We start from the raw sequence: 26,565 nt of genomic DNA, 5'->3' as shown, positions 1-26,565 counted from the left end.
CTCTCCACGACCAGCCTGCGCTCCTGGCGCCCTCATGTCTTCACGCGACTCCCCGCGCTGGTTGACGTGGTGTCTCGTTCGGATTTCCAGGCAAGATCTCAGCTCCCGCGGCATCAGCCCGGCCCGTCTCGAGCTCCCAGGAGCTGCGCCCGGAGAAGACGCAGAGCGCCGCTGCCGCCGCTGAGCCGCCTGCCGCGCCCCGGGCCCACGCAGCCACAGCCAAAAGCTCAGCGCGCGCAGCCGTGTCACCCCCTACACAAGGCAGCGCCGGCTGCTCTGACTTGGGCTTCTGCGGGTGCAGGGAACCGGCCGGGGAGCTGTCGGCATCCCTCGCCCTTTTCGCGGCGGCGGCGGCGGGTACCTTGGCCGCCGCCTCCCGCGCGCCGTCGCAGCCCGGAGCAGCCCCAGGATTGCGAACTTGTAGTGCCCCTGACCTGTGGGGCGGGGCTCCGCGCTCCTGCCCTCGGCCCGGATGGGTGTACTGGCTGGGACTTGGGGCTCCTGGAGTTAATGTCCAACTGGGGGTCTGCGGAGACCAGATCCGAGGTAAGTGGAAGAGCGGGCCGGGGTGGAGGAGGCGGGTGGCGCCTAAGTCGCCGGCGGGCACAGAGGGCTGCGTGTCGCTGGAGAAGCTGGGGGTGCGGCTGGACCCTAGAGCAGGCAGTGAAATTGTAAAGAAGAAAGACTAGAGGTCCCAGGAAGACAGAGGAGAGAGAGAAGTTGAACGGGAGAGAGGCTGGTCTTGAGGAGGGAAAGGTTGCCTTTCCACGTGGGCAAAGATCTCTGGTGCCCCTGCTGTCTCTAGACCCCGTAATGTCCCAGGGGGTAGTTTCCCTCCCGGACTTGGTGGGGCGCTCTTCTATCAAGTCCCGGGACGGTAAGGGGTTGGGGTCATCTTTGAACCCACCGCGACCACAGAGTATCATCTCTGGACGTGCAGCTGCATAGAAATCATTACTGGGAGTTTTGATCTGCTCCGAGGGAAAGCGCAGGCCCTGGAGGGACTGATGCAAAGGTGCTGAGAACCTAAAAATAGAGGGCCCCCCTCTCCCGGCGCGGTCTCGCAAAACTACATTCCTCGCCCTTTTCGGAACCCGGTTGCTTTGCACTATCCTAATGCCTGAAACTCCAACTAACCACCCCCGTCTAAGTTAGGAGAGGGGCTCCCTGGACAGTCCAGGACCCCGGTCTCCAGCTCGAACAGACGCTTGAAACTCCCCACGGTCTCCGCCAGGCCATTGAAGTGATTATTTTAATGACTTCTTTTCTCCTGTACTCTGTGCCACCTCCCCCAATAACACCCCCTTCACTACCTTGCACCACCTCAGAGCTGATTTCGCCGCGGTTTGGTTTTCTGGCCCACGCGGCGAAAATGAACCCTCATCCGGGCGGGGAACAGCCTCTCGCTGGAACCCCCAGCCTGCTGGCGCCTCCCTAGTTTCGGCTGTGGCGAACCAACCCGCAGACCAGACGTGCGTACCCAGGGGGTGAGGGTGCTTTCCAACCCCGTGCTCCCAACATTTTGCTAATTGGCGGGGACAAACAAATCTTCGGGCCTCTGCCGCTGATACTTTAGCGCGCGCTCTACTCTTCCTCAGTATTTTGAATCTACGCTTAAATATTACAAGGAAGATGCTGCTTTCAACCTCACGCACACATCTCTTCCCATGAAGCCTCCAAGTGGGAGCTGCTGCGCTTCCTCCCGGCCCGAGGCAGGTCTCGCCCTCGCTGTTTCACTACACCTTCCTTTGGCGGGGTAGGGAGACAGCGTCGCCTTTTCAACCAGTGACAAGTGTCAGGTGTCCGGGAACCCCGCAGCATCCCCAGCCCACTCTCGTAAGGGGTTCGAGTGCCCCCCGACCTGAAACCTAGCCTCGGGCCCTTTAACAGACACCCACTTCCCTAGACCGTCCTCAGAAGGCGTCCCTCACTCTTTTTCCTTCTCTCAGTCTTGGACCCAACCGTTCTGGAATAAGTCCTCTGACATTCTAGGACACGAGGCACAGTTAAGAAAAGCAATACATCTTTCAGCCACTTCTGTCCCTACCCCAAAAGAAAACTCCGAGTTACAGGATGGCACCCCCCCACACACCCACACACACACCCGCCCCTCCGTTTTCTCTCGCTGAGACCTGGATCTTGAAAGCAAAGCCCAAACAAAACTCCCAGCCTGCCAGACACAGGAAGGTGCGGGGGCACTGGCGGCGGGAGCGCTCACCCGCGATGAAGCTGTCACCGTGACGCGGAGAATCCGGGGAGGGGAAGTTCTAAATGCAGGTTGCAGGGAAACCAGCTCAGGTGAAGTGGGAAGAGAAAAACTAGGAAGAGAAGATGGAGGGTAGGAGCCTGAAAAGAGGGGATGCTGGTGAAGACATCCAAAAGTTACGGGGATAATTGGATTTGAGGAGGATTGTAGGAGGATTGCTAGTTCACTGGTTTTATACTTTAAATGATAACGCAGCCTCCCGGCCGCGTGAGCGCTACGAGACTCAGGCGGTTTCTGGTGCCCCCTGGTGATGGGAACTCAGAATCGGCGTCTTCTGCGAGCCCTCCGGCTCTCCTGCGCGTTTTTTCAGCCCCGGGCCTGGGGACAACCAGGTGCAGACGCCCACGTGGTCTCCCTTTTGCCCTGAGGGGGACCAGCCTATGAGGTACAAGAAGGAGGCCGACTTCTGAACGACAACTTGGTTACCACACGTGGCAGCTAGTTAAGAAATTAAAGGCGGCGGAAATACGTCGGGCAGATGTGCTTTGACAAAGCTATAAAGAGACAAACTGGGAAGCCGCGGGGGGTGTGGGGATTGTGTGGGGTGCCCAGACGCGCTCTGAGAAAAACGTCCTTGTGGACCTCTGTGTGTGCCCAGCCCCTAGGCCCCCTCCTCTTCCTCCGCCCACGAATACCGGGAACTAAAGAGCCGCTCCGATTGGAGCAGGCCCCGGCGGCGCTCAGAGGGAATGCACGCTCCCAGTACCGGGGGAGATGGGAGAGCTCTTTTGGGGCGTGTGCCTCACCGGGCGGAGGGCGAGAGCGGGAGCTGGGAGTCCCTTCTGGCGATGCAGGGAGTTTTCCACCGTTTTCTCTTCTGCCAGCTTCGCCACACTTCTAATTGAGGATCTCCACGTCCAATTTTAAAAGCCTTCCGTCGGCCAAGCAGGAAAAAAAAGGAAAAACCCTCTTAATGCGGAAGGGAAATCTGGTGCCTCTGTCGCTTCCTGCTGGCGGGCACGGCGATTTGGAATGGCGCATTAACCCGCGCCTCACTACTTCACAGGGCCGCCAGCCATTTCGCACGCACCCACCGGGCAGCTGGCACCCAGGCGAAGAGGCAGGGGGCCTCGCGTCCTCCTAGTCCTCTCTACTAACGCGCCTCGTTGCGCTCCTCTTGCGCCGCCTGGATGCAGTATTGCCTGGGCCTGTGCGCCCGAACCCAGAGCCTTTGCTTTTTGCCGGGGTTGTAAACCAGCCAGCGCGGCGTGAGGCTCCGGGAGCTGCAGGTTGCCCGGAGTTCCTAGTCCCTACCAACTCATTCGCCGAGTCCAATAGCTGCGCCGCGAACCAACAGACGCCCTAGGGGTGGAAAATGCGTTCGTCTCCGCAGCAGTTGGTAGTAGCAGCCGAATTAAACGCTTCACCGGGTGGCCTGCACGCGAACCCGGGCGGCTGTTCTAGGCAGAGATGGGGGAGAAGGGGCGGCTGCCTTTGGAAGGGAAGCGGGCGAGCCTGGAAATAAGAGAGAAAAGCGCCCAGGTTTTTGCATTACCTGGAAACTGTCGTAGTACTCTCTCCATGGAAAAAGTTCAAGGAGATTTTCCTAAGAGTCCGTTTTATTTGTGGTAGAGGAGATAATGCATTGCATGAATTTCGTAGTTTCCCCTTGAAAATTCCCTTGGAAACTGGAACACTGGCTTTGGGAAGGTGCTGGGTAACACCGCACGCTAAGGTCCCCCGGCCTCCTCCCCACCTTTTAATTGGGTGGAGTTTGGCCCAGAATTGACCGTACCGTTGTCTCGCCCGCCCCCGGCTGCACGGCCCTCCTTTGTAGGAGTGTGAGGACTGAGAAGCCACACGGAGCCCCCTCGCTGAGAAGAGCTGCCCCCTCCCCGCGCGTATTCGTGGCCTAGGGCTTCGGGTGCCGGTGCGCCGCGACGGCGTCCGGGACCCGGGTACAATCGTACAAGAGTGACGGTGACCGGAGCGCGGGGAGCTCGAAACTCCTCTGGGAGGGGAAGGGATTTAGCGTAGGAATCTCGCAAACCTGCAAAAATCCAGAGGTGTTCGGGTATACCACGAAGGATTAAAATTTCAGGACAAACGCAATCCCTCCCTAACAGCAATACTAAAGCATTGATTAAACGCATACTTTATGCTCCTCTGGGCCTTTTCAAAATACGTTATTTAATGCTCATAACCCTAAGAGGTGGAACTAGTCTTTTAAACCGAGTTGATGCTTCAGGGACTTACGTAACTTAACGTAGAGATTCCCATACCGGCCAAAAGCCTCCAAGTCTCTACAAACTTCTTGTTCCGACGACAAAATAGGTGGGAAGAATGACGCGCGGGGGGACGGGGAAAACAGGTAGGATGAGGGGTGTCACAGAGCCTTCCCCTGCCTGCTGAGAGCAGGATCCGGGACCCCCACCCCCACCCCCGCCCCCGGGCTGGCGTGCGCTTGACTTTATTCTAATAGCTTGTGTTCGACAGCTCGTTTCCAGGGGCGTAAGGGAGCTGCTGGGAGGGGAGGCGGAGGTCTCGGGCTGGGGTGGAGGACACAGCGTGGGGGCTTCCCGGTCGCCCCTCAGGGCATGGGGGTGGGCTTTGCGAGCCAGTAGTGGGGACTGGTCAGGAATCCTGGTGTCGTAGTGGGACTGGCGGGGGCAGCGGCCCTGGTCCAAAATCTGACCCCTGGGATCGGATGGTGGAAGAGAAGGGCGATTGTGGCTGGACACCGAGAGAGAGCCGCACCTGGGGCGCATGGGGGAGGGGAGCTAGTGGGGGACTTAGAAGAGGGCGGGATGCCTAGGGATCCGCTGGGCTGTGGCGGCCTGGAAGGAGGCGGTGACGAGTTTGAGGGGACGCCAGGTCCCGCGGGGATGCCGCGCCCGTGGCGGCGACCGGGCCTAACATGCGTTCTCCGGTTCTCTCGCCCGCGGGCGCAGGTGCCGCCGCCGGACGGGACTCTAAGATGAAGTTATGTGATGTCGTGGCTGTCTGCCTGGTGCTGTTCCACACCGCGTCCGCCTTCCCGCTGCCCGCCGGTAAGAGGCCTCCCGAGGCGCCCGCCGAAGACCGCTCCCTCGGCCGCCGCCGCGCGCCCTTCGCGCTGAGCAGTGACTGTAAGAACCGTTCCCTCCCCGCGGGGGGGCCGCCGGCGGACCCCCACGTACCCCCACCCGCCGCCCGCACGCACCCCACGCCAGCCTGGACAGCAGCACTGCCTCCCCGACCCGCGGGCACAGCCGCGCTGGCGCTGCAGCCCTTTCTGGTGCGTGGCTGCCCGCAGCTGCCCAAAGGCCCCGGACGCCTAGTCTGTGTACGACACGTGCTGGGTTGCCCAGCAGAGAAGGTATCAGATTTTGATGCTGTCGCTTTAGCATGCCAATGAACAGATATTTTTCCCAACACCACCCCAGGAAAACACAAGTGTCCCCTTTTCTCTGCTTCCCCATTATATATATACACACACCGTTTTTTTTTTTCTTTCTTCCAAAGACCTTTCTCTGGGTGTGCCCCTCTGTGCTGATTTCTGAAAACAATTGCATTTCCCTCCTAAACTGCCCTTGCAAGGGAAGAGGCTGAGGTTTTACAAAACCAAGCCAGAGTCAGAGAAAACACAGAAGGGCCTGGGTTTCCAGAACAAGTATCTGGACAGTCAAACCTGTTCAGAAAAGTTCGGGTTCTAGAAAGACTTAGGGTAAATGGTGCTAGCTGGAACTGGGGGTGGGGGGTCGGTATGGGGGGGGGCGGGGGTGTGTGGGGGGGGAAGCTGTAGTTCACTCCACACATGACAATGTTACCTATTAAGAAAAGACCAGGTTATTCATATGAGAAAATAAATCTGTGATTTTTGCCTCTCAAAAATGTTTTAGACAGCACTTTAGTAGGGCATGTCAGCTATGATTTGATATAATGTACCCTCCACTTTTCAGAAGTTTATCTGTTGCATAAAGCAAGGTATGCTGCATTACAAGTTAGAGGCCACTGGGGAGATCTGTAGGTAACAGAGGTAGAATATGTGACACAATCCCAAAATAAAGCAGTAAGTAGTGAGCTGTGGCCAGGATGTCACCCTCCCAATACCCCTCCAGCTATTTTGCACTTGAAATATATTGTGGTCCTATTCATGGCAGAAGGACCCCGCAGGTCAGCTGTCTGCCAAGAGTCCCCCAGACTCTGTGGCCTTGGGCTAAGAACAGCCTAGGAAATGTGATGTGTTTATTTTATGCTTAATTACAACAATAAAAGCGTATTTTGCCAGAAGTCCCCAAAAGAAGAAAAAGTGCATTTTTTTCTAAGGCAAATTAAGACTTCAAGAGTGACTTAGGGTTAGTAAGAGAACATGGTTGATTCCTTGAAATTCAAGTGACTGTTCTTACAGTTTCTGTCAATTTGTTGTACTGTATAAACCTATTTGATTTCAACCACGTATTTCCATCTTAGTCTCTATAAATGTTTCTCCAACTTAAATTTAATTTGCCCCTTTAATTAAATTTAATTAAATTTAAAATGCCCCTTATACCATTGTCTTCAGAATAGTGCCCAAGAGAGCTAAGTGGCTTTGCATTCATACAACCTAGGCCTGAATAACAGGAACATAGTGGTAGATAATAGTTCTCTAATCAGTGCACGCAGGAGAGAAAAAGGCCTGTCTGATAATGACGCTGATTAATTCAAGGAGATTTAGTTAGCATTTTAGTATCCTGTCTATCTAGGCTTATTTAATGCTGGCTCCTGGTTTTGGCTCTGCTTTCAACTAACTGTGACTTTGGACAAGTGACTTACTTACTTCAGAACTCAACGAACAATTTAAAACTGTACAGTAAAGGGAGACCTTTCCACTTCAAAATGCCAGTAGCTATGAGATTTGCCCCCTGGCCGTCATGCCCTTGCCCTACCCATCTTTTGGGAAGAGATTCATAAGAAGAGACCCCTTCTCACTGGAATTACCTGGGGATCTTTAATGAATACTGATGCTGGGGCTCACCCTGAGAGTTTCTGATTTAATTGGTTTGGAGTGTGACTGGGGCATCTGGATATGTAGGTATTCCCCAGGTGAGTCTATGGGCAGTCAGGGTTGAATCACTATGACCTAATAGTACCCTAAGAAAATCTGTGCCTCATATAAGGTACCACCGGTCACAAAGCAAGCAAAGTCGTATTAATCCTACTAATTGGTGTGTGTGTGTGTGGGGGGGGAAGGGTATGTTGTGGGGAAAGGGAGATTACTTCCCTTTTCCAAAACTGATGCTAAGTCATCAATGGACAAGATTCTGACTACTCTATTTACATTTGAACCAGCAGAACATACCCAATTCTGTTTTATCTATGGGAAGACCCAGTAGATCCCAGAGGAAACTTGAAAGAGAAACGTTCCCAAAGAGAAACTGAACTGCATTCTAAGCCAGATTGACTTCTTTCCAGGTATGTTCAATTCGGTAGCAAGCTGTCAGTGCAGGGGAGGCAGAGTAATGACAGTGTGCAGACTTTGAACACTTGACCATGTCAACACGCCCCTGTCGCAGTGCTGACATTTATATCCTGCACTGTACACCATGCAACTGGGTAAGGCTTATGTAGAAAAACATTAAGTCACTCATTCCCTTTGGAAACATAAAGTACCATAAATACTGGTTGCTCTTCTTTTCAAATGCTTGCAACTTAAGTGATTAAACAAAGGGTCTTTCATGTCACCTTGATATCATTCTGTGCTCTTCAAAGGAGACTGGACTGTATACCCCATCCACACACTCACCCTTGAGGTTGCATGTGTTCTGTTGGTTCCAATGTAAATGAAATAGCCAGAATTCTATTCCTAGGATGAACAAACCAAATAGAAATCATAATTGGCTCATTTGCTTCCCTAGAGGTTGGCTATAAAGTAAATGTGCTGTGGCTGCCTCCCATAGCAACTTCGAGTTTGTCTAAACTCAAGGACTTGTGATTTTCTTTTGAGGGCATCCAAGACTTTTCCCTTCAGCTCTCTTGGTTCTTTTATTTTGCTTTTTGCCAGTATCTTCTCCAAGGGGCGATTAGAGCAGGCATGAAGAATCTAAAAGGTGAAACTCACAGATGTCATAGCATTTTAGAGCTGAAAGGAAACTCCTTATGGTTCTCAGGCTTGAAATGATAAGGCAGCTTGTCCAAGTGCCAGGACGCAGGTCTGCGGAAGCCGGCACCAGAGTTTCCCCAAACCACTGAAATGCATGCAGAGCATTCGGTTTGCTACCTTGGGGAAAAAACACTTTATGTGGGAGGAAAGTCTTCAACTAATGACTAAAACCGTGTTGCACAAGGTTGTCAGAATTTATTAGTTCATTATAGTCACATGCCAGACTCAGCCGTGTGTGAAAGCTCTAAATGTACTTCACAAGGAAAAGTATAACGTGCATGTGGCTTTAAAAATCTGTGATCTTATTACAGAATGGTGCACCTGAAATCTATGTAACTTTACTAACAATTGTCACCCCAATAAACTCTAATTTAAAAAAAAAATCCGTGATCTAAAAGCACATATTCATTCAGCAAATAATTGATGTGTGTCTGCATGGCACTGTCCTAGGTGCTAGGGAATCCTTGGTACACATAATAGACGGAAGCCCCTGCCTTCATGGAACATATTATCTAGTAAATGGATGATGTGTGGTACAATTGGGTAAACTAAAACTAAACATGGAAAACCTTGGGCTGGTGAAATGGGCTTTTTGTGTGACTGGAAGCCAACTAGAAGACACATTGAACATCGTTAAACTGTAATTACAGGTTGTCCACAATTTGTTGTCATATAATGGGATTATATTCCATCAGTTTGGTAGCAAGTCACAAAATTGCCTGTAGAAACAATCTTATAAATCAAGCTGTCAAGTTTCCCGGCCAGTCCATAAAAATCTATGTAAACTATGATATGACTAAAATATAATTCACACCATTATTAGGCTAGAATCTCTTCCTGGGATTTCAGTTCCCTTAATCTGCAGAAGGAGGGCAAAGAGCAAGAAATCAGGAAGTTTCAACAAATAAGATCTCAAGTTCACACATTCAGATCAGACTATGGTTTGGATCCTAGCCTTGCCACTTAATCAGCTGTGGTTACTTAACATCTCTGAAACCTCAGTTTTCTCATCTATAAAACAGGGATAATATTAAGCCTGCCTCACGAGGTTGCTGGGAAGGTTCAGAGAACGCTTTGTAAAGCCCTTGGCCCAGAGATAAGTATTATAGTGGTTATTTGTCACCCAATGAGCGCCTTTTCTGCCGCCACAGCCTTTTACTTCAGCCTTTGCCAAGATGCTGCTCTAAATGGTGGAATTTCAAGCAGCACAACATAATACGGAGAGTGAAAGAAATGCAGGCTTGGTGAGGAGGCTATTTTGGGACCCGCAGTCATTTGGTTGGTCAGCACGTAGGCAGGTCAGCCTTGCCTGGGATTCTGCTCCGGGTCAGCTCTCCCTGGCTCTTCCCAGTTTTCCCTTCCTCATTTTCTGATCCCACAGAGTTCCTATAGAATTTTTCCCACCAAATTCCCATGGTCATGTAAGGGAGACCCTTTTCCCCCAGGGGGAGAAGGGAACCAGGTCAGACTAGGATTCTTATATGCAAGTGATAAGGGAGCCGTGAATTAGAAGCCACCTGTATTGAGATAGAGTGTTTCTGCTTTAAATGATCTCAGCTGGGTCATTTAAATTAAATTAAGAAGTTTCATAAACCCCCGCAAAAAACTTTTAGTGAACTTTAGTAGACTTTCAACCCATTGTTATCCAGCTAAGGAAGCTTCTAGTGCAACCAGCTGGTTAAATGTTAAGCTTCCAAATTTAATGTTATGGGCTATAGAGTTCAGAATAAATACCGTGTTTCCCCGCAAATAAGACCTAGCCGGACAATCAGCTCTAATGCATCTTTTGGACCAAAAATTAATATAAGACCCGATATTATATTATATTACATTACATTATATTATATTATTATATATATTATAAAATATAAAATAGTAAAATTTTATATTTACTATAGTAAAATTTTACTATAAGTAAAATAAGACCAGGTCTTATATTAATTTTTGCTCCAAAAGACTCATTAGAGCTGATTGTCCAAGTAGGCCTTATTTTTGGGGAAACACAGTCAGCGCCATCTATCCATTGCTTCTTATTGTTTTAGGGACTGTATGAATGAGCAGTACTGTAATACAGTAACTACTTAAGCCGGAAAGGGGCGCTGCCGTTTGGAAGCAAGAAATCGCGTGTCAGACTTTTAGGAGGCTCTGATTCCTCTATTGAGAGCTGAGACCAACACCCCGTCTGGCCCCAGTGTAGAGACCTATTTCAAACTGTTATTCTTTAGAATAATCTATTCCAGACTTCATTTGAATTTGCCAGTCTTAGGACCCTATTAGTCTGATCCACAGCCGAAGAATGATGCTCAAAAGATGCTACTTTTGCTGATACAAACATAAAAGCTATCTGGCAATTTCCCCTCCTAACATCCCTTTCATCTTTATTTATTTAGCACTTAATGATCCATAGCACCTTTATTCAATTCAAATACTTTTTCTTTAATTAATCACTTGAACTCACCCAAGAAGCAAGTATTAAATATCTTCCATGTGCTAGGTGCTGTGTGGCATCTAAAAGGCAAAATTGTGAACTTGAATAGCTTATGATCTAGTTGTAAACTCTGGATGGGCAGATGGGTGGGTGGGTGGGCGGATTGTCAGACAGAGAGCTATGTCTGCCAAAAGGTTTACGTTAGCTGTGCTCATGGTAAGAATTCCTAGCAATGAAGTCACTGGGGTTTGGAGATCATAGCAGGAAAGGATTCTGGGGAGAGGGAGGATTTGAGCCTGTACTTGAAAGACGGGTATTAGGAAAGGGCGGGAGAGGGAAAAGAGCACATTCCAAACCAAGGAGAAGCATGGGCGAATTTGTGGCCACCATATGGGGAAGGGGCAGGTGGTGGATACTGGAGGAGGCCAGACCATCGCCAAGAACTGGGAACAGGTGGCGGGAAGTGGTGTGAAATTTAGGATCTCTCTGTAGGTGATACCCAGTTTATGAGATGCTGTAAAATCCAGGAAAAGAAGGTGCTTGCTCTGTTTTTGATGGCAACGGGGTGCCACCAGAGCACCTCGAGCTGAGAGGTGGCCGCAAGTGGGATCTGGCTGTAAAGCCGTCGTGTTGCAGAAGTTATTCAAGTACCCAGGCTGCTCATGAGGGGGGTCCATAGCATAGGCATAATTTTCAGTATTGAAGTATTGGGCCCTTATTTTTAAAAAGTTTCTAGGCATAGGCACAATTAAATCAACGTGTTAATTCTCAAGTAAGTGAATAGCTACAAATAAAACTTAATATTAAAGTTAATATCATAGCACCTCTTAGTTATCCACTTGGTAACCCAGTTTTTAACAAATAGGTTTTATATATCGTCCTAAACTCAAGTATGTTTGAGCTCTATGAGACAAAAGAAGACACTATTGTCCCCATTTTACAGATGAAAAAATGAGACCTAGAGAGTTGCTCAAGCAAGGTCACAAATCCAGTAAGTGGTGAAGCCAATATTCAAACCTCAAATTTCTAGTCCCAAAGCCTAGCATTTTAGCTTAACGTAGACTGTGCTCCCACATCAGTAGATTAAGAAAACATAAACACTGGCTTGCTGAAAATATTCCCTAAACTTAAAACACAGATTTCCAAGAAAATCTAATGAACAATCTAACAGAAAGAAGCAGGGAGTATTAGATTCCCTTTAGGTCCTTTCTTTGATTTCTGTTTGGGCTGCAGTGGGCCTAGACTTGTATTATTAATGGTGACTTCAGAGGCCAGATCAGGGCATTTTAAAGAGAGATCTGTGAATATCTCTACATACTCCTATAATACTGATACCTTTTGCAATGAGAGGAGTCTCCCTAACTGTTTAGGACATAGCAAGGTCTTCTCGAATGCTTAATAGGCTGACAGCATTTGGGAAGCCATTTGACAAGCATTGGGGAAGGTACTTGTTCTCAGATCACTCCCGTTCTGCCCAGGGAAAGGGAGAGTTCACAGGGGAAATCACGGGAGACTGCACAGATGCCAGACCATTGCCACAGTGGGAATAGGAGTGGGTTTGCATAAAGAGAGCTTGGGTCACCACTGTGAAACAACTAGTTAGCTCAGTAGAGACAAAACCCACTGTTGAACGGCATTAATAACTGAGGTGGGAAGTCGTGCTTTTAAGTTTTCAAACTTTTTTTGCTTTGCAAACCTGCAACAATAATGTTAAAAACTGTTGCACACTTCTAAAAGTGACTTCTAAAAACTTTTATCATAAGTTTAATTTGTTGTACCAGATATAATTTCCAGCCCATTTGGGAACTACATATGTGCTTTAAATATGTTTTGGGTAAAATCTGGGAGCTACAAATTTAGCTTATTCAATTCACAGAAAACTATCAAACTAATCAGCCCAATGAAATTGACTTTTTGGTCAGAAAAGGCCCAATTTCATTTTCAATTCAAATACACGGTAATACCCATCCATGAAAACCATCACACTTCTAGACCCTCACTAGAAGATGAATAGATGGATGGGTGGATGGACAGACAGGCCGAGAAAGCACCAAGTCTTGCCAGGAGTGCCAGGCCCCAATGAAATATGGAAACACCTGCTTCGATATTTCTTGGTTTATTCATACGGGACTTTCCCTCAGTAGGTGTGCATGGTAACAAGGAACAGCCATGCACCTTTCCCCAAGACTGACCTCTTGGTAGTATTTTGCTTGTTTGTTTTTTCTGAACCATTTGAGAATTAGTTGCAAACATACCATTAAATAGTTCGGCAGGTACCTTCTAAGCACAAGGACATTATCTAATATAACCACCATTCAGTTATCCGTCTGAGGAAATTTAATTGATACACTATTGTTATCCAATTGATACTCCATATTCAAATTTTCCCAATTGTGGCAATAATGTCCTTGGTAGTTTTTTTCTCAATCGAGGATCACAAATTACATTCAATTGTCATGTCTATTTATTCTCCTTTAATCTAGAAATACTCCCAAGCCTATTTTTCCCCATAACATTGACATTTTTGAAAAGTCCAGGCTATCTTACCTGCTGTTTTGCAGACTGCCCTTCAATTTATGTGCTTGTTTCCATATGATTCAATTCAGGTGAACATCCTCTGAATACTAAGTTCATGATGATGTGTCCTCACATCAGGAACCACCGATATCAGTTTGTCCCCTGGACTGTGCTTCCCAGTAAAATGAGTGAGGTGGGTGAGAACTATACCTCTCTCGGTCAGGCAGGTGGGTGATTGGGAAAGGAGAACCGGCTGCAAGAGAGTTCGTAGGCGGACCAGTTTTAGGAAGCAGCACATGTGGAAACAGATTCTCTTAAAACTACCTATAAGCACTGTAGAAAGTCTTTATGTGTCGCCAGAAGGACACATGCCTCAGTCTGAAGACACTGATCTATGCCATAGGGGACACAAAAATAATGTCCATGGGCTTGACGTTTGTGTAGTTAATTTTGGGTCATTTCTAGGAACACAGACACAACACAGTAGATACTCCCAAGACAGGCCTGCTCCTTCTGCCCACAGCCCACCATGCCAGGGGTTGCTGGCCCTCTTCTCTGTGGAACAGCCAGACTGACAAGGGACCAGAGTCTGCGTCTCCTTTGGGGTAATCTTGCTTTGCCGAGAGCTAGTGGAGTGGATCTTTATACTGCTACCCTCTACGTAGATGTTGTTGAAGAATTATCACAGACATGATAACCATATGGACTTACTTTAGGCACCGTTTGTTAAATGCTTTCAGGCACTGAGCTGAAAAGTTTTCTTCCGTTACGGTAAAGGTTAACTATCCCCATTTTAAGGGGAAATTGGGGGTCCATATGGTTAAGTAACTCAGCCGGACTCCGGACCCAGGGCAGCCTGAGCCTAGCACGTACTCTGTGACTGCCACAGGATCGCTTCCTACCAGCTCAGGACAATGCTACATAACTCTTCTGGCTACGACAGAGAGTCAGCAAGAAGAAAAGTCAGGAATTGGGGTTTTGTAAAGCAGTCATTTTTGAATGATACTTATAGTGGGTTACCTGAAGAGTCTGAGATTCCAATATTCACTGGGTGGGGGTAGAAGGTCCTTCCTCACCTCTGGCCACAGGATCTATGAAACAGGCTCAAATGGTAGAGAACACTTTGCTTTCACCCCCTTTATTTTCCTTTCATCTTCTCTCAGTCCCTCCTCTTCTTGCCCAAGGCCCTCAGGCCCTTCTACCCACTGCTTAGCTGGCCCCTGGGAAGGGCTGAGGGAAGTCAAATCCCACAGCAAGTTTGGAGTTTCTTAGGCTGTTGGCAGGGCTTTGTGTGAATAAGAAGTGAAGGTTCCTTTGCTTCCAGGTTCCATTGGGGTTTCCCTTGGAAAGGGCCTGCCCCTGATAACACCACAAGAATTATTTTCCCAAGTGTCTTTTTGTGCACTTAATTTTATTGGGTAAGCTTCTCGCCCTCCCCCGTTAAATTTTTATAAGGGCAGTGGCAGATCTCATGATGTGCACTCTTTAGCATGGCGTGTTTATTGCTGACTGCCGGTGCTTTTAGCTCACACCAGGTGTGCTTGGATTAGCTAACAAATGGACACCCTGGTGGGTGTTCTCCCGACTTAAAAGCAGGAGAAAGAACATTTTCTCCCCAGGAGAGCTATGCTCTATTACTGTAAAATTATTAATGTAACTATAATAGCAGTATGGAGCACATAGGTGGAAATCAGGGCAGGGAAATAAGAACCTGAGTAACAAAATAAATACAGTTTGTCTCCCCCTGAGCGAGGCTTTTTTGGCTATTTGTATTCAATGAAGTAATTTCCATTATACTTACGATAAGTTTTCTTAATTAAGTTGTAGGATAAAGTTTCAAGACATAGTAGAACTAATAAGTGTGTGCAACATTGGTCACAATAGGTGCAGATAGCAAATAAATAAAATGACATTTTGGTGGGCAATGTGGCTTTTAAAAGTATGCCCAAGGCCCCTTTTTCAATATTCTGAGATGATTTCCATTCTGGTTGGTCTTTTTCTTCTGCCTTGAGAGGATCCAGGTATGCTTTTTTTAAAATAACAAAACTCTGGTGTTTTCACAGTACAAATACTCTTCCAATAAACCCATGTCATGCCTTACTGTCAACAAACCAGTGGTCATGGAGAGACTGGTGGCTGTGGCAATGGCCACCTGACTTAGTAAACTGCTTCAGCTGGTGATTATTCTTAGGAAAGGAGATGCCATGGACCCCTCTTGAAGTTAGCGCAAGAGTAGCTTAGGACCAGAATGTTCCATCTCCTGCTAGATGAATACTCTGTCCAAATAGGAAAGCAAGGATGGTCATTACATAGTGTGAGACGCACAGCACTGCAGTGCTCAGGGACCAATGGACTTCTTTTAAATTAGTTCAAATAAATGGCAAAATTAACTCTTTTAAATAGAAGCAGATGACAAAACGGTGTAGAAGTTTTCAGAGAACTGGAACGTTCTCATAGATTAACACTACATATTCCAGATGTTGCTGAAGGTCACAGAAGAGCAAGGATCGACAGATTCCAAGACAGGTCGTGAGGCTCTCATGATCGATTTGGTAGCAGTTGCAGTGGGTCCTGAGCTGGGTGTGACCTACATATGCTTCAAGGAGCAAAACCAGAAATGAATACAATAGAGATTTTAAGAAAATGCCAAGTTGTGTTTGCTTTTTGGGTGATAGAGTCTGAAGAATTACAGCACGCTGTCCTAGGACATCCTCTCAGAAGTCGTTGGCTCCATCTTTACCTTTACAGATAGAGAATGAGGTAGAAGGATGTCTCCCACTAGCCCTGGCTGTTTTGAGACTCAAATACAGGGCTTTCTTCGCATCCTTCCACCTCTCCTAAGTAGGGCTTAGGAAGACGACTTGATGAGTTGACAGACATTTGGTGGTGATTACTCCAAACGTAACTGAGACATTGAGTCAAAGGGTAAAAAACGGCAAAGAACTGCTAGAACCTAAACTACCTCTTGTGGGGTTTCATGGGGCCCCTGATGCTGGTGGCTGAGCAGAAGACTGCCAGGGCATTAGCCAAGGCGGCCACCTCCTTGACAGAGGTGACTGAAAGTGAATGTCTGGCAGCACTTTCCCACCGAGACTTAGACCGTCCGCATCTTAGGGATTTAGCCCTAGGAAGGGCCCCAGAGAGGGGCTAGTTGACCTCAGAAGGGTTGAGTGAGTAGGCCAAGGTCACGAGGCTGGGCAGGGACTGATCCTGGACTGGAATCCCGGGCCGTGTCCTCTCCAGCTCTGCAGCAACAGCCTCATTGTTTGGTGCCAGAGTCCGTTTGAGGAGCTTCCGGAGATGGGGCCTCTCTGTCTGAATCTGCCGCCACCCTTGGCTGCCGGTTTTCCGGTTTTAACTGGGAAAATGCCAGATCTGCCTGAGACTGATATGTAAGAACCAGAACATGGGAGAGATGCCCCTGAACGCCATGGCTTTTCCCTTTTTGGGGACAATTTACCGCATTCTGTAAATTAGGCCCATGGCAGCCTAATTTCGGAATCTGCCCAGTGTATCTCTGTTCATACTGAATTTTCCCCATACAAGCGTACTTCTCACTTCGTGTTCTGAATTTGGTAAGTGTGTGCATGTGTTCAGGTGAAACCAGCATATCTCGTTCCTCTTGTTCTAGAGTAAATTCCCATATGCCTGGAGACGTGAAAGCTGCATAGTAGTCGAGCTTTTCCTTAAAAACAAATAGGTGGCCTGCAGCTTCGAAACCAAACCAATCAAGTCCACATTTTCAAGCCACGCGTCGGCTTGGGCAAATAGTGATCTTCCCTGAGCCTCAATTTCAAATCTGTAAAGCGGAGATAATATGCAATCCCTACTTTAGCGTTGCAGGCATGTTGTTGGATTTAAAGTTAATGTGTGAAAGTCGGCATACATCCCACTTTTATATTGTTAATATTTTTAACTCTATCACAGAAGCAGTTATTTAAATATAGAATGATGAAATTTTGTAATTGTAGAATTATAAAGGTAAGCCTCCATCATGTAGTTCTTATAGTATAGTATTTCAATTGTAGTGAAAGAAATCATATTTCTACCTTATTGAAAAGTAAAATAATTATTTAAAAAATGACATTAGTTGGGAATTTTCTCAAGGGGTTGTATCAATCTTAGGCTGATCTTTTCATATAAATATGTGTGTGTGTGTGTGTGTGTGTGTGTGTATACGTGTGTGTATGAGGTTGCTCCCAAAAACCTCAATACAGAGAGAGAGAGAAAACTCCATTTTTCATATACTTGGTCTACAGAGCAATTGTACTTTACCTGGGGTACAGAGAGGCAAAGAATATCTGATTAAATGTCCCCCACCCCAGGAGGTTTTTCCAATAGCCTCCTGTCTGCTGACAACCTTCAGGGGAGGCTCTCCGTGTGAGGACGGGCTCCCAGTATCTCAGCAGCCCCAGGCACAGCCCATCTCAGAACAGGGCACTACCTGGAGTGAGGGCATCTGGGCACTCGATCCAGACGCACCTCTCACCTGTGTGGCCTTGGCTTAGGTAATAGCTCAGCTCTGTGGACCTCAGCATACTAACCCTTGCCCTTGCAATACACAGGAAGCTGGATGCTTTCCAGTGAAGTGCAGAGGCTGGTCCTCCTCAGAGCAAGAAATACCTGGCCTTCGCTCTGTGGCCCCTGTGGCCCTGAGGCTAGCTCTGGCCTCTAAGATGGCTCTCTAAGAGAGGGCCACTGTGGGTACCAGGGTCTAGGCCCCCGCTTTCCTGGCACCCCAGAGCCACAGAGACCTTTCCTCTGTCCTGTCCTCAGAACCCACTTCCTCTCCGGGTAAGGGGTTATCCCCTTACACACAACCTTGTGTTGCCTTCCTCTTGGGCCCACAAGTTAAAGATAGGCTGAAGGCCGGCTTAGCACCCCCAGCCTGGCGGGGTGAGGAGGGGACAACCCGATACGAGTGTAAAAGGACCTCTTTGATTAAAATATAATTAACCTGTACTGTTTTTAAGAGAACTCTAACATTCAGGAGACTACCCTATCTAGTGAATGCCAGCCTATCCAAGATAATGTCTTGAATTATATACCTTTCAGTTTGGCTACTACAGGGAATACTCTGAGGCCTTACGATCGATCGCTCCTATAAATCTCAATTAACTTTACAAAACAATCAATATCTCAATCCTTTGTTCTTGAGGTGACGTATTTTCTCCACATAATCAAGGGAAGCAAAAGTCTCTGCAGTGAACCGTTTGTTCCTAGAGTCGTGCGGCCCAGTACAAGGTTTCATTTGTTTAAACAACATTGTTTATACAAGGGCATATCAAAGTTAAAATATTTTAAACAGAATAATGCCAAAGATATTTGGTTGCACCCTGAACGGTTGACTTAAATGCATTTTGATTTTTCGAAAACTTTAGCTTTTAGTGGGACGTGTTTTCCAAGATCTCTCCTCCAAGTGGGTCTGGGAAATGAGCAAATGTTTGACCTTTTAAAAAAAAATGATGCTCCTCTTTTGTGGTCTGCAAGTATTTTGCTATCAAAGTTAATACTAATGAGGGCTACTTGTGTAGCTGATTCCTGCCAAGCCCTTTATAGGATGAAGAAGAAAGTGATGTGATGTGAAGTCTTAATTTAGGGGAACTAATCCAACCCAAACACCTTTCCCCTCAGCTTGGCGAATTCCTGGAAGATTGAGGCAGCTGTGGGATTCTTGGTTCATCACAGGGAGTTTATTTGCCTGGGCAGAGTTGGAGGCCCTGAAGAATTTTAAGGACAGGCTCAGTGAGGTGCATGGCTCCTGATGCCCCCCAAATGCTTACTGTTGATAAACTGAGACCTCTCTACGAATGAACTCCAGTCAGCATCAAAACGCCTAGAATTAGGAATTTAGTTGGAAGAGATAGGAGTATTTGCTCTGTGGTTTGGAAAATATAATGTTGCCTTTTTCTGGTTTCCAAAATTTATATCCACGTAAAACTTTCAGCATAAATATATTTTTGCTGTATTTTTCAAGGAGAAGAAAAGGGAGGCGGGGAAACTTTCAGCTCAATATGAATTGACTATGACCTGAACTCAGGGCTTAAATAAATGTCCACATTAACAACAAGGTATGAGGGAGATTCTCCCATCAAAAGGAGAAGTTCTCATTAGCTACACCCTTCAACATTTACTGACTGCTTCCGCAGCGCCAGGAAGCCTTTTAATTCAGGGTTAATCTGTTCACCACCTTATCCAAAAGCCTAAGTGGTTGGTGCATTCACACTGCCACACGCATCACCCTGAAAAGGAATTTAAAATAGAGGAAAAGGGACTAAACGTTCTCACAAGGAAGTATAAGTGTGTCCCAAACATTATTTAGGACTACTCATACTAAAAATGTATTCGCTATTTGTCTGAAATTCAAATTTAACTAAGTGTTTTCTATTTTATCTGGTAAGCAAAGCCAATGGACATAACTGTGTAGCCAAAATGTCTTAAAAAGGAGGGAAAATGTTTTTCAGGAACTTTGAAAGTATCTGGCTATAAATAAGAACATTATAAATGCCAATTCAAATCATTATTGAAACTTAAGTCCCATAAAATTATGTGAGTTATCATGTAATATAAATTAATGAGTTTCTAAACCAGTGTAAATTGAACTTTTGTAACTCAAATGTTTTCCCATTAGTTTATGCTAAAAATTTTAGTTCTCATTTCTTATTAATCTTCAGTTGATTCTTCATCGATTTTAAATTTCTATGTTCCTAGTTTTTTAAGTTAATGGTCTATTCAGAAATTCTTAAATGGCTCCAGGGACCCTAATGTGTGAGTCTTTTTATAAAAACAAAGGTCTTTTTTGAAATTTGAAGACTTTTTGTGTTTTGATTAATCACCCCTAATATATCAGTTTTAGGAGTTCAGATTTCTGTACAAGTATGGATTTTTGAAACTGAGCACACCTAATTTCTTCTTTTATAGCTTATTATTGAAAGAAATCACAAATAGCATAAGCAGCTCAGTTTTCAAAATAAGTAGTTGATTTCTTTAAATCAGAGTGATTTAAAGTTTGTTGTTTTGTTGTTGTTGTTGTTGAAGAAAAAAGAAAACTTCCTAAGGAAAGTCCAGTTAGAAAGTGGTTCAGAGGAAATGACAAATTCAGAATGCTCGCTCGCTCTTCCAGTCCTCCTAGGGAAAATGTACTACTCCCAGAGAGCATGAGCCCTTTCTGAACACTCAGGATGAAGTAGGCATTGAGAGCTGACGCTTTAAAGCTGCAGGAAGCTGGCCTGGGGAGGGAAAGTCAGCTTGGAGATGGTTATTCAACTCTCAGGAGGAAAACGACTGTGCCAGTCAGGGCACGCTTCCGGCTATGTGATGTGGGTTGTTTATCTTGGAGCCTTTCATTTCATAATGGTGTAGTTCACAGCTGAAGTTCAAGTGTCCCCTTGAAAAATTGACTCTTTCCCCCCTCTTATGGTGACCTAAATTCATTAAAAAATGATTGAGGGCCTCCAGGGAACAGGTCCTATTTTAAGCACTTGGGATCCATTGGTGAGCAAGCCAAGCAAAAGTCCCTGCCTCCTGGAGTTCATATTCTATCAGAGAAGACAGACAATAAATCACAAATATAAATAAGTTATACCAAGTGTTGGAAGGTAGTATTATGGTGGGGAGGGAAAAGCAGGGCAGGAGGGTCTAGATTTGGGCTTGGGGAGGAATTGCATTTTAAACAGGGAGGTGGTGGGGACATTTGAGCCGAGACTTGAAGGGGACATGGGAAGTGAGCCACTGCGTGCTCTGAGAAACAATCTCCAGGCAGAGAGAAAACAGCCCTGAGTCCCTGCTTGTGCCCGAGTCTGACCTGTGATTCTCAATCCACCGTGCTTTTGACACCAGGGGACATTTGGCAATGTCTGGAGGCACTTTAGTTTCACTACTGGGATAGGAAAGGGGTACTACTGGCATCTCTTGAGTAGAGACCAGGGATACAACTAAACATCCTACAATGTACCGGACGGCCCCCCACCACAAAGAATGATCCAGCCCAAACTGTCCGTAGTGCTGAGGTTGAGAAACCATGTCTGAAGCACAGTGATGAGAAGAGACTTAGAAGATGAAATCAGAGGTAGCAAAGGCTGGGGGAGAGGCGGTGGTCAGGCCAGGTAGGGCCTGAGGCCCTTGTGGACTTTGGCTTTTCCTCCTAGAGAAATGCGGAGGGTTTGGAGCAGAGGCGGGACGTGCGCTGCATTAGAAGTTTTTGGAGTGTCATTCTGGCTGTTGGGTAGAAAATAGACTGAAGGACAGTAAGGCAGGGGTAAGGGAATTCAGGGGCTGTTGAGGTTATCCAGGCAAGAGGTAATGGGGCTCAGACCAGGGCGGAAGCAGCTTCCTGATTTCTGTGCAGCAGAACCATCCAAGGCCAAATTTTAGATATCAGGCAATGAGGTGCTCTGGGTATTTCACTGAATCCCCACTCTATTTATTCATCACTATATGCCATATAGTTTACATATGTTATCTATCTATGTGATTAAGTCGCCTTAGCTGTATTTTGTTTTATACAATAGGATACCTGATAATCTGTTTTAACAATCAGTTCATGACAAAACAATTTGATGTGGGTTAGGCACAATGTAATCCTTCTCTGCTTTAACATGGTCTTGGCAAAAAACATTCATTCACTCTTGCTAACAACTCTTTTGTGGTATATTTCTTGAAGCCACTATAACCCTAAACATACTAAATTAACTGAAAATGGGATGAGGTACCTGTCGAGCACCTAATAACAGGTGTTTGAATTGATTTCCTCTTTTAGAAATGTATTAAATTGTTCAAATGGTTAGTCTTCTGTTACTTGATCAGCCAAAGCAAATGCTGAAACGCAGCGGAAAACACCAAGAGATACCTAATTCCCGCTTTTACCCAAAGGTCTCAAATATCTTAGCAGCATTGCCTCATCATGCCTCCCTGTGATGGTCTTAAAGTCCATGTCTTATCCTGTTTGCAACCAAAGACAGTGAGAGTCAGGTGACAGCCTATGTGACAGCTTGCCGCAAAGGCTGGACCCTATCCTGGGGGTCAGGCTATATCGATCCACAAATAGCATCTCATTCCACTTATTACTGTGGCACGTTTCTGTGTCATCTGACAGTACTACCATATTTTTTAATTCATGTTGTTCCAAGGAAGTGGTAAATTAGTCCTTTTGTTAGTGAGAAGAACGCTGTTTATCAGTCTCTTTTTTTCCCCCCCCAATATTTTGGACCTTTTATTTGCCTGTTACTGTGTGAATATATTTCTTTTTAGTCTCTTATTTTTTAAAATATAGTTGAGTTCACGAACTTTTCATTTGTTCTATCAAAATGGTTCTTGTCCCACTTAGCGGGCAGAGGTGTTAAGTTGAGACAGATTTCAGGGAAGAGAACTGGGTATTCCCGAAGAAAGTAGCCAAGTTAGAAGAATAATCCTTTTTTCAGGATTTCCATAGTATGGCCCATGGATCACCTACATCAGAATTCCTCCCTGGCTTGTTCAAAATACTCATTCCTTGGCCCTTCCCCACACCTACCCCTGAGGGTAGAAATCTGCATCTCACTGAGCATTCCAGGTCATTCTCACTCACGCTCGCAGTTACAAACCACTGCTCTAAGCTATGTTATTATACAAGAAAAATGGTCTTCAAGGATCAGCCTTCATACAGACTTGTTAACATTGGCAGATGTTAGTCAAATGGAAATGCTCCTAAGAATTTATTTTCAACAAGGAAGTGTGTCACCCACCATGTTAGTCTTCTCTCTTTCAACTGAATAATTTTCCTTCCGCGGAGTCTTGAGGGTGGATTTTAGCCTCTGTTCTTGGGGGACTACAGTGGTCACTTAGCTTGACAGGCTGTAGTTTCACTGTGGGTCCAGTCGGAGGTCACTTCTGGAGGTGCTGTTATCTGGACGACGACTTGAAATGATCATTGTTGTTGTCTCACGTGGCCGTTTCTGTTTTCTTGTTGAACAGCAAATATGCCGGAGGATTATCCTGATCAGTTTGACGATGTCATGGATTTTATTCAAGCCACCATTAAAAGACTGAAAAGGTCACCGGACAAACAAATGGCAGTGTTTCCCAGACGAGAGCGGAATCGGCAGGCTGCCGCTGCCCACCCGGAGAATTCCAGGGGGAAAGGTCGGCGAGGCCAGAGGGGCAAAAATCGGGGTTGTGTCCTAACTGCCGTCCATTTGAATGTCACTGACTTGGGTTTGGGCTACGAAACCAAGGAGGAACTGATTTTTTCGGTACTGCAGCGGCTCCCTGTGACGCTGCCGAGACAATGTACGACAAAATATTAAAAAACTTATCGAAAAGTAAAAGGCTGGTGAGTGACAAAGTAGGGCAGGCCTGCTGCAGACCCATCGCCTTTGATGACGACCTGTCATTTTTAGATGATAACCTGGTTTACCATATTCTAAGAAAGCATTCCGCTAAAAGGTGTGGATGTATCTGACTCCGGCTCCAGAGACCGCTGTGTATTGCATTCCTGCTACAGTGCAAAGAAAGGGACCAAGGTTCCCAGGAAATGTTTGCCCAGAATGGAAGATGAGGACCAAGGAAGCAGAGGAGGAGGAGGAGGAGGAGGAGATGGCGAAGGAAAAGGAGGAGAAGGAGAAGGAGAAAGGCAGCCGTTGTGGGAGCCTGGTAGAGGGAGATCCAGCCACAGCAAACTGGACAGGAGAGAGAGAAAGCAGCCGTCTGGATTATTCCGATGGCAGCCGATGCCACCAGAAGCTCAGGGCTGGTGTCCCTGGTTGGGTGTTGCCATCGTTTCATCTGATACAGTCCACCATCACCGGTCACGGGAGCAGTTGCGGATGCACTTGAAACCAAACCAGTGTATCTCCTGTGGTTTGTTTTCACATGTCTGGAGACACCAGGGAAACGTAAGCCCGGTGTCATTCCTTGTTATGACGTTTTACTGCTGAAAGCAAGAAAGGTTTATTTTTCTGTCACTCAGTGGAGACATACCCCGGAAAAGAGGGGGCGGGGAAAAAAAGCAAAGACACGAGATAGTAACCTTTGAATTTGAAAGTTGAGGCCTGAGGTTTACTACAACCAGCATGTTGTGAATGGCTGGTGATTGATTTTTGAACATGGTGTGTGGGGTGGGAAGAAGTTGGCTAGGAACCAAAAAAGGCTGTCCTCCTGACTAAAAACCAACCTGAAGGTACTTCCTTCATGTCCTTGGAAACAGAAAACCAGTTGTGGTTTTCGGCAGCATTCTTGCAGGAGAGCGAGTGGAGAAGGCTACCCGCTCCACCGGGGCAGGGAGACCCACCGGCCTGTCGGTTTACAGAGAGACAGATGTTACATACACCGCAGCTCCGTTTATGCGTGGTCACCAGTGACCAGAGAAGCTACTCGATGCAATGCATCTATTTCAGATACAGAAATATAGAGAAGATATTTATTGAGATTTAAGTTATTGTTATTTATTACCGTTCACTAATGAGTTTCTCTTTCTTCCCTTATTTATTAAAGTTTCTTTTCAAAGGTGCCAAAGTATATGTGCTCGCAAAATGCAAAGAAAGGTGACAAAGGAAATTTTAATTGGGACAAGGGTCCATGCTTGTCAAAGTATTAAACGTTTTTCACTAGGCAAAAATCACTTACTTTACCTTTGAAGAAAAGCCCTCATTAAATCTCCCACATTTCAACATCTTCCCTAGTTTTCTTTTTAACAAAAAGAAATGCGTCCTGAAGGAACGTTTCTGACAGGCTCCCTTTTTGGGAGCCATGTGCAGAGGCTGTTGGGCACTTGGTTTTATTTCTTCGTTGCTCCATCTCAGAACAGAAATGCCATATGCTCCATTTTCTGTTGTTTTTAAGCTCTTATTCCCCTCCACATATATCTATGACATGCATAACCATATTTATGAAAGGTTAAGTTTCTTTTAGTAGGTAGTCCTAGATTCAATGTTGACCTAAAAGTGAAAATCCTGTCAGGTAGCCAGGAGTCCGTCCTGAGTGGAGACTCTTCCTCCATCTTTCCACCCACTGTTCTTGAGAAACAGGGGTGCGCTGTACAGCGAAGGAGTGCACTGCTGGCCTTCCAGAAGTGAGATCTGCTGGTTGCCATAAAAGCCCGTTGGCTGTCATCTCAGGGCAATAGTTGCTGTTCCTGTACACCTGATCCCTTCCTGGGAAGAAGGTGGCCCAGAAGGGTGGACGAGGAAGACATGTCTGGCCTGGCCACACACCAAGGCTCAAAGCTCGCAGAGTGCACTACCTTTATTTTTTTATGTTTTTACTTTATTGGGGAACAGTGTGTTTCTCCAGGGCCCATCAGCTCTAAGTCGTTGTCCTTCAATCTAGTTGCGGAGGGCGCAGCTCAGCTCCAAGTCCAGTTGCTGTTTCGAGCTTGCGTTCTAACCAACTGAGCCATCCAGCCGCCCCTCTGGCAGCTCCGTGGCAGCTCATTGTCTTCAGTCTAGCTCACTGGCCCATGTGGGAATCGAACCAGCACCCTGTTTGTTCAGAGCTCGTGCTCAAACCAAGTGAGCCATCAGGCCGCCCCTGCACTACCTTTATGATGAACATCTTCAGAGGAGAGAGAGCAGGATGGGAACAACCACCTCATGTGTGCCCCAGATCATGGATTTGCCTGGCAGCCGACCCATGCACAATGCACTAAGCCCTATAATAGAGCTTGTCACATACTTCATAAAAGGGATTTTTGTCAAGGAGATCATCTATCACTATCTTCAAGGCTATTAACCCAAAAGTATGACAGGTTTAGCAATTAAATGAGTTACTGGCCTCCCTCAAATAATCACGTTAATTTTTCGAAGTAACCAAGAGGCGGCAGTTACCACACATCCCTTCCCCACAGCCCCAAAATCCCAAGTTCTCCATCATTCTGCCCCTTTCTGTCCTTTCTGCTCCCCTTGCACAACTCAGAAATAGAGGAAAATGCCTTCCTCCCCGTCTCCTGGGGCCAGAATGGGACCTTGCTCAGCAAGGAGCAGCCTGCTTAGGGTAGTGACAGACCTAGCAGTCTGGTCATTCATGAAGCACAATTTGATGTCTCCCCAGGATCATCTGTCCCATTCAGACAGTCCTGGCAGGTTTCATGGCTGGTGTCCCCAGATGTCAACTCAGTCAGCTCCTAGCTCCCTTTGGAGAGTCCCTGCCCAGAGAGGCTCTAGGATTCAGTGGGTGTTGACAACTTGTTCCCAGTGTCACCTACACACCATAAGCAGGTTTTAACAGAAGCAAATCGCTCTACCAAATCCACAAAAGGGTAAAGTTTGTGTTATTTTCTTAATCGTTAAATTACCACCTGATCCAGTAAGGAGATCACTT

At 46.6% G+C, this 26,565-nt stretch overlaps 1 protein-coding gene across 1 annotated transcript; it reads left to right on the top strand.

The window, feature by feature from the left end:
• Positions 1-420: 420 nt before the first annotated feature.
• Positions 421-25,601, top strand: GDNF (glial cell derived neurotrophic factor). Its single transcript, XM_033110672.1, is given in 5 exon segments — positions 421-546; positions 5,158-5,334; positions 23,224-23,495; positions 23,497-23,517; positions 23,519-25,601. Coding segments are annotated over 4 exon segments (636 nt in total). The 5' UTR covers positions 421-546; positions 5,158-5,183; the 3' UTR covers positions 23,711-25,601.
• Positions 25,602-26,565: the final 964 nt, after the last annotated feature.

This window comes from Rhinolophus ferrumequinum, chromosome 7 (genome assembly GCF_004115265.2).
Source record: "Rhinolophus ferrumequinum isolate MPI-CBG mRhiFer1 chromosome 7, mRhiFer1_v1.p, whole genome shotgun sequence".
NCBI lineage: Eukaryota > Metazoa > Chordata > Mammalia > Chiroptera > Rhinolophidae > Rhinolophus > Rhinolophus ferrumequinum.
The sequence above is the reverse complement of the archived record's forward strand: the minus strand, read 5'-3'. Positions and strand labels throughout refer to the sequence as shown.